The 19492-nt window shown below is 37.2% G+C and overlaps 2 protein-coding genes across 2 annotated transcripts in view; both read right to left on the bottom strand.

Moving 5' to 3' along the window:
• LOC125240719 (fibrinogen alpha chain) overlaps window positions 1-2171 on the bottom strand; it is a 79237-nt gene extending 77066 nt beyond the window's left edge. Inside the window, exon 1 of the mRNA XM_048148745.1 lies at window positions 1917-2171. Within this exon, the coding sequence (XP_048004702.1) occupies window positions 1917-2086 (170 nt within the window). The 5' untranslated portion in view covers window positions 2087-2171. The remainder of the gene's footprint in view (window positions 1-1916) is intronic.
• Window positions 2172-11883: 9712 nt separating this feature from the next.
• LOC125241119 (peroxiredoxin-6) lies at window positions 11884-18395 on the bottom strand. Its single transcript, XM_048149449.1, has 5 exons — window positions 18139-18395; window positions 17781-17956; window positions 16706-16907; window positions 15518-15590; window positions 11884-12154 (listed from the first exon to the last, which is right to left on the bottom strand). Exons 1-5 carry the CDS (start codon window positions 18219-18221, stop codon window positions 12020-12022), a joined length of 669 nt encoding a protein of 222 aa, XP_048005406.1. The 5' UTR covers window positions 18222-18395; the 3' UTR covers window positions 11884-12019.
• Between the last annotated feature and the right edge of the window lie 1097 nt (window positions 18396-19492).

Consider the following 19492-nt stretch of genomic DNA (forward strand, 5'->3'; position numbering starts at 1 on the left):
TTTGTTTCGTAGAATGTTTAAATGGCATACAAGAAAATTATATTTTCACCACACTAACGGGTAACGGCTTACTTTTCTGTTCGAAAATAGATAGCAAAATTGCATTTTATCCACAAGAGTTCAAAGTAATTTCATACAGATTTAAACTTGATGTCTTAAGCTAGCTACTTAATAGAATTTTACCCATAAATGATGATTTTGAATCATAAATATTGAAGAAATAGATGGATTTGATTTAATTTGATGTTTTATAGTCAGTATTTTGTTCGTGTTGGGGTGGTGACAAATTTGGTTTTCAAACTCGGTGGCAATGTTTAACGTGCCGTATGAAGGTTAATGTGCCTTGAAACCCTCGCAACGCCCAAGATTCCAATTTTTGAATATTGGAATCTTCCGCTTGCTCGGGTATCAGTATCGGCACGTGCGATCTGCGAAAATCTGAACCATGAAATAATATTATTTAAATACTATCCATTTTCAATTTCTTTAGTAAGGTACAGCGGGGCAAATCTAGACTAAAAGGCAATTGTAACTAATCCATTTTTTCCATTATTACACTATTTCCATTATTCCATTATTACATGTACCCACTGAACACGCTTACTACATAACTGGTAGACACTCTATTTTCTGAAAAACACTCGGGCCACGCTCAGTGTAGGGTGATTGATGTACATATTGGTACCAAATTTCAGCTTTCTAGTGCTAACGGTTACTGAGATTATCCGCGGACGGACGGACGGACGGACGGACGGACGGACAGACAGACATGGCGAAACTATAAGGGTTCCTAGTGGACTACGGAACCCTAAAAAACGAAAAAACTTAATAAGTAATGTATAAATAAAATAAAGACTCCTTAACTCAAATAATCCTTTTAATTTAAGATTAGCAGATAAGTTCATAAATGCATGTATGTTTCTTAAAAATAAACAGTTTTTTTTTTTAAATGCAAACATTGTAAAACATGGAAGAAATTGACCAGTTACATTTGCCCCCCACTCGAGATTTGCCCCGCTGTACCTTACTTACCCCTATTTTTTTCATGCTTAATAAGTGAGACAGTATAAAATTAAACACTCAAAATCGAGCGCTCGAAATTGGAAAATCAGCCTCTGATTGATCCAATCGCTTTCTCCATAGATTTTAGATTTAGATTTCTTTATTTCATGATAAAAATTACACTATAAATTTGTTACATGCCAAAGTTATGTTTATCTTCTCATCATGATCGCCAAAAATTACATTATGAATTGAAAATAATAAAATGAATAGTTTCTCCCTATAAGGATCCTCATACAGTTAGTAAGTATGGCAATTCATTTTAGGATAATTAAAGTTATACGAAATAATAGTATGCAAATTTCAATTATGCAGATTCATTGTTATGCGAAATAAGAATTATGCATTTTTAATATTATGCTTATTCAATGTTATGAACAATTATGTTATGCCAAATCTGTTATGCGAATTCAAATTATGCGAATTAATGATAGGCGAAATAGAGGGCACCCGCAAAAAGTAAATACTAAACTTACTCACGTGAATGCATCAAACATACTAATGCAAATAATAGTGTAGTAAGATCTCATATCAAACATGTAACCTAAACATAGATTACTTAAATTCTAAACATAACATGTGTTAGTAGTAAACACACAAAAATGTGTCATGTACCTAATTTAATGTAAGTAGCTACTTGCAACTAAAACGAAAAGTTTTAAAACATGCAGTCTTGTACAAATACAAACTTATACCCTGCAAGCTTTTGATTTATGAAGGTGCTTACTCGTAACAACTTAACTACTCACATAAATGACTGTAACAAGCATTAACTTTCCAAATCACCTTGTCACTTTGTAAAGTTGTTGTTCCCAAAAACCGCTGAAATAGTAAACAAAGCAGCATAGACTCACCTATTTCGGACAGAGTTCCGGGAGGAGAGTGTAATATTTCTGGAAGGCAACTTCGGCGCGGCCGAGGTGCTGGGCGCAGCCGTCGACGCGGGCAGCGAGGTCCGCGGCAGCCGGCCGCCGGCCGCCGCCGCCCCCGCCGCCAGGAGCACCACCATCCACCACCTGGACATCACGAGAACACGATTCACGGCACGAGACGCGCAACACACGCTCGACCTACTGTCACGATAGCGACTGACAGACTCGTTGCGTCTACACCCGCGACGACGTTCACTTTTGTTGTGGCACTGGTGACGGCTGACGACCGCCCCACTCGCAATGAAAGTGGGGGCTTTCACTAGTACTCGGCATACGCGGGCCACCCACCGGACTGGGCGAGCGCATTTTCATTCAAGAAATCATTATTAACGTTGAAAGCATTGATCAGTGTATCTGTTAAACGGATCTACACCTGCTACTTTTTACAATAGATACCTCTCGTAATGATCTCTCCCGCGATTCTAGATGACTATGACTATCTTGAAATTTTGACGCGAAAGTATTCGCTTACAATTATTACGTAAGAAGCTTGGTCTGTTATTAGATAATTTAAATATATTACTACTGTGGCTCTTTCATATAATCTGGTCACAAAAGTTTAGGACAGAATCGGTGAAGGTATCAGGACATACAAAAACAAATGAGTAGGGTAGTTGCACCATTAGATGACCGACACCCAGAAGATGACCAATGGGTCTAAAAATGAAAATAATTAATTCATGAATCATTTTACGCACCCGGGAGTATTTTTCTTAAACACAGCAACTCATCGCCGACGCTAAAATTTTAATTCCCAAACAATTGAGCCATGCATACGTCCGTGAGCGGTCGTCGAGTTTGCACTTCACGCTAAAATCTCATGTTGTATGGATTTCTTATTAAGGAAAGGCCTTCAAAATTTAAGTTTTTTAATTCGTAAAAAATCAAATATTACTTTTTTTGACCGGGTTTACTTCCGTATATATTATATATTCTTGCCTGTCTCCAATGTTTACATTATTAAGAACTAAGTTTTTTTACTTATTTTATGATATATTTGGTAGTCAAGTTATGGTTCCAATATTGTACGTTCGTGCCAAGATGATCGACGGTCAACTTTTGGACAAAGGCTCGTTTTTTCAAATGTTATTATAAATTCTAATAAAATAGATAGATGTACTTTTTGTACATCAAACTGATTGTTTGTTGGTCGTTGATTTTTTTAACCAAAAGATGAACGGAGATTTTTTTCCTAATGAGGATTTATTTTAGTTTAAATTTGTATGAAAATGGGATTGTTCAACTAAAGAATCTGTACCCAAAACGTGAACTAGGAAAATTTACTGATTCATCTTTTAGGTTGCGTTACTTGCGTTCTTTTAGGATTCCAGCAAATGAATTGTGCATCAAATTAGTTCGTTCAATTCATAAATGTTGTGTCCAGAACATGAACCAGCTAAATTAATTCGTTCAAGTTTTAGGTAGTGGTTGCAAAGATGAACGCTTTAATTTTTAGAATATTTTTTATTTTTTTAACTACGAATATTTTTTACGATAATTTTATATTAATACCAATGCATTTACAATAGGCGCAAAGTTAAAGTGTTTCCCTCAAATGCTACTTTTGTCCCCGCCTGTTGATCTATTGGAGTTACATCGTTCATATATCGGGCACATTATTCTAACTTTATCGTGGTTCATCTATCGGGGTCAAATCGTTCAGAGATAGGGCACGTTGTTCAACTATTGGGAATTTTGACCCCTTTTTAGATATATTGGGTTGGTAAGAAAGTAATGAGCGATCGATTGAATTCCACACAAAATTTTTGAGAGAGTTCTAGAATCTTCTATGGTCGAAAGTATATAAAGGGCGAGTCGCACAGTTTCTCGTCAGTCATTCACTAGCTGTCGCCGAGCTAATATAAGGAAGAAAATGGACGAATTAAAAGTGCATGTAAGGCATTGCTTACTATATGAATTTCAGTCTGGCCATTCAGCCGCCGAAGCAGTGCGTAATATATGTCAGCGTGTTGCTCCTGAAGTTGTGTCTGAGGCCACGGTGAAACGATGGTTCCAGCGGTTTCGTAATGGCGACTTTTCATTATCAGATCAACCTAAGTCTGGTCGACCGGTGAAGATTGATGTAGCCAAATTAAAAACCTTAATTGAAGGAGATCCGAGGCTAACGAGTCGTACTCTTGCTACCGAGTTAGGCTGCTCTCATGTCACCATAGAAACACATTTACACGAGTTGGGAAAAAACTACAAATACAGTGTTTGGATACCGCACGAACTTGATAGAGATCAACTAAACCGCCGTGCCGATATCTGCATACAACTTCTGTCTTTTCGCCGCACATTCAACTGGTTGGACCATCTTATCACTGGAGATGAAAAATGGGTCTTATATATAAATCACACACGCAAACGTCAGTGGCTAGCTCCAAACGAAAAAGGAATAGAGGCACCAAAAACAGAGCCTCACCCGAAAAAAGTTATGCTGTCCGTTTGGTGGGATATTCATGGTATTATTCACTGGGAACTCCTACCAAGTGGAATGACTGTTACCGCATCAGTATACTGTAATCAGCTTGAAAATTTAAACCAAAAAATCTGTCAGAATCGTCCACAGCATGCTAAAGTTTTTTTCTTACACGACAATGCTCGCCCACACATTGCAAAAGTGACTCGGCTAAAGCTATTGGAGCTAGGTTGGAAAGTGATACCTCATCCTCCACCGTACTCTCCAGACTTGGCACCTACGGATTACGCATTGTTCAGATCGCTAAGCAATGCCTTGAATGAAAAAAAGTTCGATGATCAAGCCCATCTACGACAGTACATAGCTGAGTTTTTTGAATCTAAACCTAAGAACTTCTTCGCCGATGCTATTCATTCTTTACCAGAACGATGGAGACAAGTAGTAGATAACGAAGGCCGTTATATTTTTGATAAATGATTAAAATAATAAATTAAATAAAAATTACAATATTGGTTATGATTCGCTCATTACTTTCTTACCAACCCAATAATTATTTTTATAAAATTACTGAATCATAACACGAGTCCCGAAAGTAGCTTATTCTAGACTCAATTAAATGCGGTATCACATAAAAAAATTTAAATTGTTGGAAACATAATGAAAAAAATTGTCTTAAAAAGTTAAGAAATTCGCTTAGCTGTTCATCTTTTGGTGATTTTACCCTACGAGTATACCTGTAGACGTAGACCAAGCTGAAGTTTCGGCAGATTATAGACTACTAGCTTTTGCCCGCGGCTTCGCTCGCGTTAGAAAGGGACAAAAAGTAGCTTATGCTCCATCCCTTCAACTATCTCCACTTAAAAAATCACGTCAATAAGTCGCTCCGTTTTGCCGTGAAAGACGGACAAACAGACAAAGCTTTTCAGATTTTTACTTTCAATTTAAGCACCCTTGCGGATGTATATCGTACTTCAAATGAATACGAGATGTTACGTAAATCATCTTCTTTCAAATAAAAACTGTTTAAATCGGTTAACATTATAAAGAATGATCCCTGAAAAACCAACATACTATGTACAGGTCGAACAAATTAGTTAGTGAATTCACCGAGAGATGGCGTTATACACAATACCTAATGCTCATTATTAGTCTTCAAATCAAGTCATTAAGAGTTATGTGAGAAACATGAGATTATTTTAACTAGGTTCTTTGAAATAAGTTTGTACGGAACCCTCGGTGGGCGAATCCGACTCGCACTTGGCCGGTTTTTATTTTTTATTGGTTGTATACAATGTTACATAGGTACCTATAGATTGGTATCCTTTTTTATAAAAACCCAGTTCTGGACGTCATGCTCCCCGGCAGAACCACATTGTCTTTCGGAAACATTAACATATCAGAAAATATCTATAAAATTCTAGGACCATTTGGAAAAATTCTATGTGCCTAGTTTTTGTGTAAATCTGATTTCAAAGTGGTTCTGCTACAGAGCTTCCTCCCAGCAGAACCACCAAGATATTCTTCTAACTACACATGCTATTTACACGCATACCACATCAAATAATTCTATATTAATTCTATATTTATCTAATTTACTAAATCACTCTGTTTATTCCGAATACACGAATTTACGATATATCAAACTAAATAGACTGAACAACGCCTTGATGCAAAGCTTTGAAAAGATATAGTACTCATTATTTGCTACGATGATTTGTGCAGGCGCTTGATACATAGTAGTTTGACATGTTATAAATTTGTATATTCAGAATAAAAAGAGTGATATATTAATCTGGATAAATATAGCATTAATATAGAATTATTTGATGTGGTATACGTATAAATAGCATGTGTACTTAGAAAAATATTTTGGTGGTTCTGCTGGGAGGGGGGCGTCCATTAATCGCGTCATACTGTATAGGGGGGGGAGGGGTCATAGAAAAATCACCAAATATCACCATGGGGGGTGGGGGGGTCAGGAACATATCACGTGTATTTTTTTTGTTCCTGTGTGATACACTGTGTTATAGTTAGTAAACGAGAATTCATATTTCTGAGCAATTTTTTTAATATATCAACTTTAACATAACCAGACTGTCAAAACCTGAGCTGAGTTTTAAAAATTCATGCGCCGTAATTTGCCTCGCAGTTGGCACTTGCGTTGTGCAGTGCAAAGAGCAGCTAGGTGCAAAACGGTTATTAGTTTGCCCTCATCACGTATACCTACTTATAGACGGACGGTCAACCATCATGGCACTAAATATTTTGTTAAGAAAAAAACGCCGCTTTTGGGTTTCTGGTGAAAGAAACTTGCGAATGTTGGATTATGTAGAAATGTGTATTTTTTAAACTATCCCTTCACTAGAACTTGAGCTGGTCCAAAATGTGACATGAAAACCCAACATTCTGAACGAACATAACGAAGAAAATAAATCTCCTAACATGAGGTACGCGTCGTTGAGGAGTTCCGTTCTGCTCATCATCAGCAGTTCTACTGCACCAAATGTCACTGTTCTATACTGTTCTTATAAAAATAACAAAGTCACTATAAGTGTGCCGTTGAGATTTGAGGAGTTCAGTTCTGATCATCATCAGCAGTTCCACTGCATCAAATGTCACTCTTCTGGACATAAATGCATGCTGTTCTCATAAAAACACATAAATCACTATATGTATGTATATACATTCAGTCAAAAAAAAATTCAAAATCGGTCCAATAATGATTAGATATCAAATAACAAACATTAAAAAAAAACCGGCCAAGAGCGTGTCGGGCCACGCTCAGTGTAGGGTTCCGTAGTTTTCCTTATTTTTCTCAAAAACTGCTAAACCTATCAAGTTCAAAACAATTTTCCTAGAAAGTCTTTATAAAGTTCTACTTTTGTGATTTTTTTCATATTTTTTAAACATATGGTTCAAAAGTTAGAGGGGGGGACGCACTTTTTTTTCCTTTAGGAGCGATTATTTCCGAAAATAAAAATAAAACGATGTTAGTAAACCCTTATTCATTTTTAAATACCTATCCAACAATATATCACACGTTAGGGTTGGAATGAAAAAAAATGGTTGTCTATTGTTTGCCCGACAGTCATTTAACATAATATTCATTTGCCCGAATCTAACTTGCCTGAATTTCATTTGCCCGAATGATTTGTTTACCATAAAAATCATATGACATACTCGTTGTTTATCCGAATATTACCTTCCATAATCATACAATGCCATACTATTTGTTAGCCATATTATTAAGTGCAATAATATGGTTTCATAGAATATTCAAACGCCATAAGCAATTATTGCCATATTAATTGTTGCCCATATTATTACCTAACCTAACCTACTTTCTGATAGCAGTTTCATTTTCCAGGGGTCACAGTTCTAACCTAACCTAACCTACTTTTCCAGCAGTTTCATTCTCCAGGGGGTCACAGTTCTAACCTAACCTAACCTACTTTCTGATAGCAGTTTCATTTTCCAGGGGGTCGCAGTTCTAACCTAACCTAACCTACTGTCTGATAGTATTTTCATTTTCCGGGGGGTCACAGTTCTAACCTAACCTAACCTACTTTCTGATAGCAGTTTCATTCTCTAGTCCTTCTAGTATCTATTATAGTAGTTTTCGATTCTGCCAAAGCACATTATGGAAATTGACTTTTCTGGACGCTAATTTGTATGACAAATGATGGTATGGAATGTGGTAATTACGGATTTCGATGATTCTGACAAATGACATTATGGAAACTGACTTTATGGGAAAAAAAAATATCAGCCTCCACTTTATATGTAGGGGGGGGGGGGGTACCCTAATAAAACATTTTTTTCCATTTTTTATTTTTGCACTTTGTTGGCGTGATTGATATGCATATTGGTACCAAATTTCAGCTTTCTAGTGCTTACGGTTACTGAGATTATCCGCGGACGGACGGACGGACGGACAGACAGACATGGCGAAACTATAAGGGTTCCTAGTTGACTACGGAACCCTAAAAACAGACGAATTGAGATTTGGGCGGCGGTTAAAAAGGCGACAAATTTGACAAATGTTGGGCTCAACGGCTAATTGTCTTCATAAAACCTGTCCCTTCCTAAACCTTGACGTTGTTGGCGGAATCATCGACGAGCCATAACACTTAAAAATTTATTAAAGATGTAAGGGCGAAGGTTCTCGACATCCAAGCTCTTAACAAGCTTGGAAGGCAAAACAAGGTGGATACCGGGAACTGGTATGGATACCGGGACACGAAGGCTTCATTGGCAATGAAAATGCTGATGAACTTGCCAAGGCCGGATCTGAAAACAACTTCATAAGTCCGGAACCTTTTGTGGGCCTTTCACAAGGAACCATTAAAACGGCTATGAAAGACCGAACAAAGGCTAATCACCAAAAAGAGTGGGATGCCCTGGTAAATCTGAAACATTCAAAGCTCTTTATGCGGAGGGTTGACTCTGGATGGAGCAAAAAGCTAATAGGAAAGCTAGGCAAAAGACAACTCCAAATTATAACGGGGGTGTTCACAGGCCATTACGGGGTCAAAGGAATCTTGGCCAAGATGGGACACGCTGACAACACGGATTGTCGCATGTGTGGAGGAGAGGAAGAGACCGTCAGACATCTAATGTGTGAATGTCACGCCCTCGCCAGACAAAGAATGAAGAACTTTGGAGCGGGCTACCTGGTACCAAAGGACTTCAGAGAGCTACCCATGAGCCTCATCATCCGATACGTGGAGATGGTCGAGAAGCTCGTGAATAGCTGAAGGATCTTAGGATCGTAGGGGGTAGTGTATCCGGAAGGGCCCCCGCAGATTTAAGATAAGATAAGGGCGAAGGTTTGATTCCCTAAGAAAATTTGAATTTCGCGCCATTTTTAGTGCCAAGATTTGGTTGATTCGTTGATTCATGTATTCGAAAAAAATCTACTTAAGTTGCCAAAAAATTACACGTCATATTGGCCGGGGGGGAGGGGGTCCTGAAAATATCACCAAAGATCACCATGGGGGGGGGGGGGGGTCTAAAATAAGCCAAAAACGTATGACGCGATTAATGGATGCCCCGAGGAAGCTCTGTCGCAGAACCACTTTGACATTAGATTTACAAAAAAACTAGGCATATAGAATTTTTCCAAATGGTCCTAGAATTTTATAGATATCTTATAGATATTTTCTGAATTTTATCCGAAAGATATCTTAATGAGTATAATATTTTTTTTCATTTGATAACAATGTATATATTTATGTTTCCGTATAACAACAAAATAAAGATAGTTATTTATAATGTGGTTCTGATATACGACTAGTATAATATAACTAGCAAACAGTATAAAACATTTCATGAAGTAATTTTATTCTTTTTTGAGGGGATCGTAGTTCTAACCTAACCTAACCTACTTTTTTGATAGCAGTACGTATGTTTAAGGGTCACAGTTCTAACCGAACCTAACCTATTTTTCTGGTAGCAGCGCGTTGTGTGTAGGGATCACAGTTCTAACCCAATCTACTTTTCTGGTAAATGATGGATCTAATTTATTGTACAATTTTTTTTATTCTAACTGTGCTTTAGAAAGAATCTGTGTTATACAATTTATTTATTATCGGAAATAAGCATTATACTTAAAATATGTTATAGTAAATGTTATTCGAAGAAATGATCATTATATTAAATAAGAATTATACAATTTGTTAGTATATTATTTGTTGTTATATGATTCAATAATTATATCAAATGATCGTTATAACGACTAAAAATATATCAAAAAAGGTTATATCGATCGATACGCACCCGGGGAGCATGTCGTAAAAAAGTGGCATTCTGTTTAGTCCGTCAGTTAGATCGTCCAAAAATATTGAACACATATTTTTCGTTTTATCTAATTAATGAAAAAATACAAAGATGTGTGGGGGCTTGTAACGTCACTTTAAGTAAAAATTGTACATAGGCGTGACGACACGCGAAACTTCAACGCACTGTACCGTCGTCATTTTTCGTATACGAGAAAAAAGAAAAATATGTGTACACAATTTTTTGATAATCTAACCGACGGACTGAATAGTTTTTCCTAGTTTTCTGATTAGTGATTACTATTTAGACAATCTTTCACAACCTAAGCATTTTCGCCATTCCGGACTACTGTTACGTACAAACAATATTAATAACGCTATACCTAAGTTTAAACAATACATTGTATACTACTTTAATCTAGTTCAAAATCCTACATACAAACCAATTTATCGTCTTCAGCTTTCATTGCGAAGAGAAAAGAAGAGTGAAGAATAGGTGACGAAATTAGAATGGAACGAATCTAAAAACTTGACCAAAAACGAATGAGATGATCAAAGACGGAATTTTCGGTGTAACGTTTTGACATAATCTTAGCAATAAGGCCAAACATTATACATCGCTATATTATTTTTGCAGGCGCTATCATGAGTTAATCCTTTAACCATTTTGTCGTATGATCTAGTCATTCGATTTTAAACTGTAATTCTTATTGTAGAGATGAGTTTTTGTTTTAACCTTTCGTATGCGTCTGTCAAAAAATTGTCATTAATATATTAGTCATAATAAGTACATGTTAAAGTTGAAACAATATGGAGCAGATCTGCTCCTAAGCATACGAGAGGTTAAGTATGATGGAAAGTAGTTTGCCGCTACCAATTTAAAGTTAGGAACATACTACGCGGACGTCCGTCGTAAAACGACCGCGACCGCGACCGATCAGTGTGCACGGAACAAAACATCCAGCGAGCCAGATTTCGATCGGACGTCCATGCGCTCAAGGCCACGTCCACGTCCGTCGACCGATAGTTTGCACGGTTATGTGTATTTCCATTGTCCAGATTCCCGTCCGCGGTCGATTCACGACGGACGTCCGCGTAGTGTGTTCCTAGCTTAAGGGTTAACAAGACTCTATTCAACTGTTGGTCAGTAACCACGAACGATAATATTACTTACCTGTGGGCCCCATGGCACAACCAGATGGACAGAGTTTGGACCACGGGTCGGGTCGCCTTGCCTCTCGTGTGGCCACACACCAATACCTCTACTAGTAAATTACGAATAAACCGTATCTGTCAGCAGAACAATGGCTTTGACAGCGTCCGTCATTGCCCGCATCAGACAGTACACCACATTGTTCATCAATCATCAACCAAATTTAGCGGAGAATTGGCAGATCGACGACCGCAATCGATTATCTGAAGTCTGACATTTTAAGCATTTAAAGTAGAGAAACGATTTGCCCTACGATAAATAAATAATTACCCCTAGTGGTTCTTGGCGATCAAAGAGTTAAGGATAACTGATATAATTGTGCCCAGCGCAGGTTGCTAGTAGATATCCTATAGTTAGCATAGCTTTTTCTTTTTCTGTAGACCCGTAATAATTGCTTATTTTTATTCCAAAAAAGGTATAGTCTGTAATATTAAGATATGGAAATATGTATAACCACGCAGTATTAAAAAATAGGAAAAATGTGAATATATTCCTTTTATTGTAAAAAGTTCATTTAAAATTTAACAGTTATTTTAAACAATTTTGTCCACGAAATTAAACATAAACCTCAAATAACAATAGTGAGCCAAACAGAGAGGTGCACTAGCCCAGGCTACATCTTCGGGCAGGGTGTCTTGCGTATATAGTTCTTGCCAGAAGGCAGGTCAACCACGGTCACTCCGTCAGGAAACACCTCACTCACCTTATCCTCGGGAACAGTCGGAAGCACCATGCAGTCATCACCCATCTGAAGACATTTTACTTTTGTTCAATATTTATATTGGATAACACAATGAAACGAGGTTTGGGAACAGCAAGAGAAGTTCTAATAAAGAAAATTATTTGAGCAAGAGATGTAACATGCATAATAAACCCGTCTTTTTCGAGTTACGGAGGTTTGTTATTAAATAGTTCCAGATATAAGAAGATTGTCTACTTTTTCGAGTTATAGAGGTATAAATTATATACCGAAACGTCGAGAAGGAAGTCGTTGGTAACTTCGACTTAGGGCCGGTTGCATCAAACCATCTGTCACCGTTAAAGCGTTCGTTAAATTTTATTGTATGGGACGTTCCATAGACGTCTGCTGCGTGACGATGATGTGTCTGTCAAATTGATGCAACTGTACCTTAATGAGGTTAAGGGCCGGTTGCATCAAACCGTCTGTCACCGTTAAAGATGGGAAGTTCCATAGACGTCTGCTGCGTGACGATGATGTGTCTGTCAAATGTGGTTGATGCAACTGGCCATAAATATTTAATGTTAAGATGCTACAGGAGCGAAAATGCTAAAATGGAAAGGAGCCCACCTTTCAATTTGGGAATTTTAGTTAAATATACTAGTGTTATTAACTAGATTTATCGAATAAAAATTGTCATTTAAGGTGGCTCGCTTAGGTTACCCGAAGCTCAGGCTGCGTTAGATGGCGTTAATCTGCAAATTACCAGTCTTATTTTTTTTGTGGAGTCGTACAGGCATTTATATACTTTCAATTATGCTTCGCGAACATTTAATATTAAAATTGACGTATTACAACAAACATTCAACTTCTCATTGTAACGTTAATCCCCTTAATGTAGATAAATTTACTATTTTACACTATTTTTAAGTACCACTCACACATACAAACAGTGTTTTTGTATTCCTTCTAGTCGATAATTTCACGCGGCGACAGCTTGTTTAAATAGCCTTGCGGTAAATACGTGCCATCGCATGATTTGCATGGAAGTACTAGGTTCGAATCCAGGACTTTTTCTCTTTTTTTTTTAATACTACGTCGGTGGCAAACAAGCATACGGTCCGCCTGATGGAAAGCGGTCACCGTAACCTATGGACGCCTGCAACTCAAAGAGTGTCGCATGCGCGTTGCCGCCCCATTAGAAACTTGTACACTCCCCTTTGCTGCGTGTGCACAGCAAAAAGGAGTGTACAAGTTCAAAGGAGGGTTTGGGTTGCCGACGACTCAAAGGACAATAGACGGAACAATAAATTAGTTCCGTAAGTCCTCCCGTCGTCAGCACCCCACACCCTCGTTGAGCTCTGGCAGCCTTACTCACCGGCAGGAACACAACACTATGAGACACTATTTTTTGTTTTATTATATGTACTCGTACAGTAGTTACTGAGCGTTTTCCACAAAAAAGATTAAAAACCTTGGTAATAATTTTTGGGTTCGTCGAACTCAGAATTTCTAACCTAACATAATTATCCTAATCTGATATTTTAAAAAATTCCAAAAAAGTATAGATAAATTTTAGTTTCTAAACTACGATTCGAATGTTTTTTTTTTTCTAATTGTTTATTTTCGATGGAGCAAGGGTATTTAAATCGCTTTTGAAATCTTAAATTAGTAAATGAAAATGCAATAGTAAACTGAGTAACGTAATGCTTTAAAAACTCAAGTGGACTTTTTTTATCTAAGGAGTAATTTCGATAAAATATTATATTTAGCGAGGGTATTAAAAGTTGTGTTTTATATCAAAATGACAATAAAAAAATCAAAGTGTTCTCTAAGATAAAATTGATACCTTCGGCTCTCCATTCTTGCTCGGTCAATAAAAAATACGAAATTTATATCCAAAAAAATACAAAAAGTTTATAGAATCCTGGGAATCGAACGCACCTTCACGGCGTGACAGACGACTGTACACCAACGACGCCATTACATAACACGCTGTTCCTGACGAAATTGGGCTATACATATATAATTATTTAAATATAATAATATAAATAATAATGTCAAATCCATACTAATATTACAAATGGGAAAGGGTGTGTGTCTGTTTGTTTGTCCGTCTTTGACGGCAAAACCGGAGCGACGAATTGACGTGATTATTTAAGGGGATTTAGTTGAAGGGATGGAGAGTGACATAGGCTACTTTTTGTCTCTTTCTTACGCGAGCGAAGCCGCGGTCAAAAGCTAGTTTATTATAAATGGGAAAAGCTGGTTACTCTATAATCTGAAGTGGAAGAATTCGTTGTTTGACCAAAGATAATGTGTGTTTGTTTGTTTGTCCGTCTTTCACGGCCAAACGGAGCGACGGATTGACATGTTTTTTAAGTGGAGATAGTTGAAGGGATGGAGAGTGACATATGCTACTTTTGTCTCTTTCTAACGCAAGCGAAGCCGCGGGCAAAAGCTAGTACAGCACGGGTAGCATGGTCGCGCGATAGACAATAAAATATCAGGCCGTCCCTGTCGCACTATTAGTAAGTGCGATTATAGGGACGGCCAGATGTTTTATCATTTATCGCGCGACCATTGCCTGCCTGGACCAGATTATATTGATGATAATTATTATTTGTAACCATTTAGTTAATATTGTCTTCAGTTACCGCGATAGTTACTCATGAAATAAAAACTATGAAAACGGATTAAATCGCGTATGAGTTTAAAATTCATCCCGATGTTTCAAACACTTTACAGCGTTCGTGGTCAACGGGTGACTGAGGAAAAATTACAATGTGCAAAAGCTACCCATATTCTTGTACCTATATAACCATTTAGTTGAAGAAAAACATTTACAACACACACACAACAATAACATAGGTCAACCAGCTCAGTAAATGCAATACTTTACTAATACTATGCCCACACCATAGTATAATGTATAATGTATTATACCAGACCTATGTATAATGTGTTATACCAGACGTGTGTATTTTATTTTATCAACAAAGGCATAATAAAGGATTGTATTGTATTTTTGTATGAAAAATAGGAAAGCAATATTATAGTAATAGTCAAATATTCCATTAAAAAAATAAAAAAATACACTGATGACAATGTCAACTAAAAATGCGCGAAATATGACGGCTCTGTGTCTGTACACAAAAATTTGGCACGCACATTTACGTAAAATTAACAAAAAATTCACATGGATTTGTCCATGATTTCTGTATGAAACAATGTATTTCATTCACTACCGCGACGACGGATAATGTATAGTAGATGTATGCGCATATTTTTATTTAGTTGTAGTGTGCGGTGACTAAATAAATGGTAGATGTTTTTTGTATGGAAAGCGAGCCACCTTAAGAACAACTCTTGGTACGGAACCCTAAAATCAGTCTTTTTATTTTAAACTCTAGTAGTAGACTAATTACTCACCTTCCAATCCACAGGAGTAGCAACTTTGGCTTTGTCAGTCAATTGTAACGAGTCTAGGATACGTAGAATCTCACTGCAATCAATAAAATCTCACTTAACAACTTTTGTAAAGTTTAATAATAGTATAAGGATAATAACGTCCATTGAAGTGTAAGCAGCAGTGAAATCTGCACATTAGTATAAAAAAAATCTTTATTTTAATTGCATGTTTGAGTCACAGGTTTACATGTGTGTGCCAAATTTCAAGTTGATTGGTTCAGTAGTTTCGGAGAAAATTGGCCGTGACAAACACACAAGTGATCCTATAAGGGTTCAGTTTTTCCTTTTTGAGGTATGGAACCCTAAAAAATAATACCATCATGCAATAACACGAATATTGGGGTCACTATCAAATTTACCTTATCGCTAAAAGACTATATAGCTGACACGTCTGGATTGTGTTATGTCTTTGTGGCTACGTAGACATGAATGCTAAATGTGTCTTTAGCAAAACGTCTGGATCTTAAAACGTAACAATTTAAAATGATCTAACTGCAAAACATCTTCATCTTCGAATGTCTGTATTACAAAACAGACATGAACGCTAAACGGTCAAGGAGCAAAAAATCTGGATTGTTTAATGTCTTTATTGCTAAATAGAATAAACGCCAAACGACCCGTTAGCAAAACGTCTGGTTTTAAAATGCTTAAGTGTCTTGAGAATTCAAACCTTCTCGCACTGTTAATAAGAACTGTTCTGTTACATATTTATAAACCATGGCGATGACACATTATATTTCCGGACGTTTTGCTACTGAATAGTTCTGTGTTGACGTCAATTAACTAACTACACTTTTGGCTTTTTAGATATGCTAATCATACGGACTATGTATATTTCCAGACGTTTGGCTACTCATTCATTCTAAGTCTTAGCCATCCAGTTAAATTTACTTTTTGCTGATTGAGTATTCTACTTTCATGTCATCCCAGCTGAATTGACTTTATACTGACTGTATATTTAAATTTTCTGACATCTAGCCGAAATAGTCGTTTAGCGATAAGGTAAACTTGATAGTGACCCGAATATTGGAGAGCCAATTTAACATCACTGTGGTAACAGGCTGAAAGACCTTATACATAGTAACTGTAAGTTAACTAGCACTAGTATCATAATGTACTTTTATGTTTGAAATATAACAAAATACTTACTCAAAGTTCCTGCCAGTGGTAGCAGGATACAGAATAGAGAGCCGGAACTTCTTGTTTGGGTCAACAATAAAGACAGCACGCGCAGTCAATGGCATCCCTGCGACATCCAGCTCATCTTTGTCTATCATGCCTAACTGAGTGGCTAATTTGCGGTCAGAGTCTTCAATTATAGGATAAGGGAATTTCTCATCCTCACTGCAACCTGTAATATTAACTTCCTAAGTTACTGGCAATTAGGACAGAAGAAAACTATGGGGCTTTAGCTTGGGGCTTATGGGGCGCATTGCAACTCAATGAATTGAGTTATTTCACATTTAACATTTTTAAGCCACCAAGGTCTACTTTTAATATCGAAATTGTGGGGTTATATTCAAAATAGTTATCCATTTTTACAAAATATAACTAATCTCTTTAAGTACATATGTGTCGTTTAACTTCAAACTCTGGTAAATCCATTCTGCTATAAGGTTGATTATCTTTCAGATAATAACATTTTTTTTATAATAATCAACCCTAAAGCAAAATAGTTTTACCCGGATTTGAAGTTAAGCAACACATTATGTCATTTTGGGCAGTAATAATTTTGACTCATATTAATTAATCAAATTTATAATTTGACTGATGTAATCACTCAGGAGTTGATGGCGGACACTACAACAAATATTATGCTAATTATTATATTTTAGTAAATAACAGCCTGGAAAGGTCCAGGCGGTAAAAGACAAAGAAAACAGCCACTACACTATGGGCTGACAACATCAGAAAAATAGCTGGGACTAACTGGTAGTGGGAGGCCCAAGACAGAGACAAATGGAAGTTACTGGAAGAGGACTACACATCTTCAAAGGGTTCTAGTGAAACCTTGCTTTGAATATACTAGGTTAATATTAAGTGTTAAATAACTACCTGTAAAAACCAGGAATAAACACCATTTTTATTTATATTTAAGTCAAATAAAGAGAACAAAACAATGACAGTTTTCTTCATCCTCAAAGCTAAAACCCTCATGAGTCACCTATCTCAAAAAGACTTTGTAGTGAATAATTAATTATGTATTACAATATTATACATGTACCGGCATAGAATTTAATATCCTTGCACCATTCATGGTGTGATGTGATGGAGTCACAAGACAATCCAATAACTTTCACATTTCGACGTGTGAACTCAGGATACAATTTGATTACTCGAGCTAGTTCCGTTGTGCACACGGGCGTGAAATCCGATGGATGCGAGAACAATATAGCCCATCTGTAAACGTTTTACAATTTATTGGTACATATTATAATTTGGTCCTGAATATTACTGAGGATTAATGAAATTACATGTATTGATACCAGAAAGCCAGAGGTATAAATTACAAAGTAGCGCCGGTGTCTAGAATAATCTAAGAGCCACATGACTAAATTTAATACTACAAATAAAATACTTACGAATCGCCTAACCAATCGTGAAAACTTATTTCTCCTTCTGTAGTATTGGCTGTAAAATTAGGAAAAATATCCCCCAAAAACATGTTGATTCACTCGGATTGATAGGGTAACAATAGGCCTGACAATTTGACAAAAGTGTTTATTTAACAAGCACTTATTATTATTATTATTTCAGCAACAAACAAATAAGTGTGACGTGTAAAACCTTGAATATCCATGAAGTGCACATGCACGTTATTCGTTTGTTTAAATTGAATGGAATTCAAAGCATATTCAAAGTTGTTTCATTCACTGTCATTATGACGTATGTTAACTTATTGCCAGCATTTCTAATAAAAGCTTTAATAGACTGTCGTACCGAATTTCAAACTTAAAGCTAAGAACATACTACGCGGACGTCCGTCGTAAATCGACCGCGGACGGGATCTGGACCACAAACTACTAAGAAGATTTCATTGTCCAGATTCCCGTCCGCGGTCGAAAGACGGACGTCCGCGTAGTGTGTTCCTAGCTTAATACTCACTGGATTTACGACGGATGTCCGCGTAGTATGTTCCCAGCTTTAAGCTAGGAACACACTACGCGGACGTCCGTCGTAAATCGACCGCGGACGGGAATCTGGACAATGGAAATACACATAACCGTGCAAACTATCGGTCGACGGACGCGGACGTGGCCTTGAGCGCACGGACGTCCGATCGAAATCTGGCTCTCTGGATGTTTTGTTCCGTGCACACTGATAGGTCGCGGTCGCGGTCGTTTTACGACGGACGTCCGCGTAGTATGTTCTTAGCTTTATGGCGGCTCAAGCTAGGAACACACTACGCGGACGTCCGTCGTGAATCGACCGCGGACGGGAATCTGGACAATGGAAATACATATAACCGTGCAAACTATCGGTCGACGGACGTGGACGTGGCCTTGAGCGCATGGACGTCCGATCGAAATCTGGCTCGCTGGATGTTTTGTTCCGTGCACACTGATCGGTCGCGGTCGCGGTCGATTTACGACGGACGTCCGCGTAGTATGTTCCTAGCTTTAACGTGTGAAGGTGTGTAAGTGTGTGTGTGATTGGAAAGGGTCATTTTTTGTATGAAGTTGACGTTCTTCTCCTAGTGAGTATTATGACGTCCGAACGTCCGTGCGCTCAAGGCCACGTCCACGACCAACGTCCAAGCGGACCAAGATTGTGATCTAGTCCTTCAGTGTGTCAACACTATAAATTATTTAGCCGGTATTTAATAATAACCCAATTAATTATTTGTATACATTTTATTTCACTAAATTTATCAATGTATTCGTTCATCCTATACTAATATTGATTATATATAATAATAATAATATTTTTAAGTTT

The sequence above is a fragment of the Leguminivora glycinivorella genome, chromosome Z (assembly GCF_023078275.1).
Source record: "Leguminivora glycinivorella isolate SPB_JAAS2020 chromosome Z, LegGlyc_1.1, whole genome shotgun sequence".
Classification (NCBI taxonomy): Eukaryota; Metazoa; Arthropoda; class Insecta; order Lepidoptera; family Tortricidae; genus Leguminivora; species Leguminivora glycinivorella.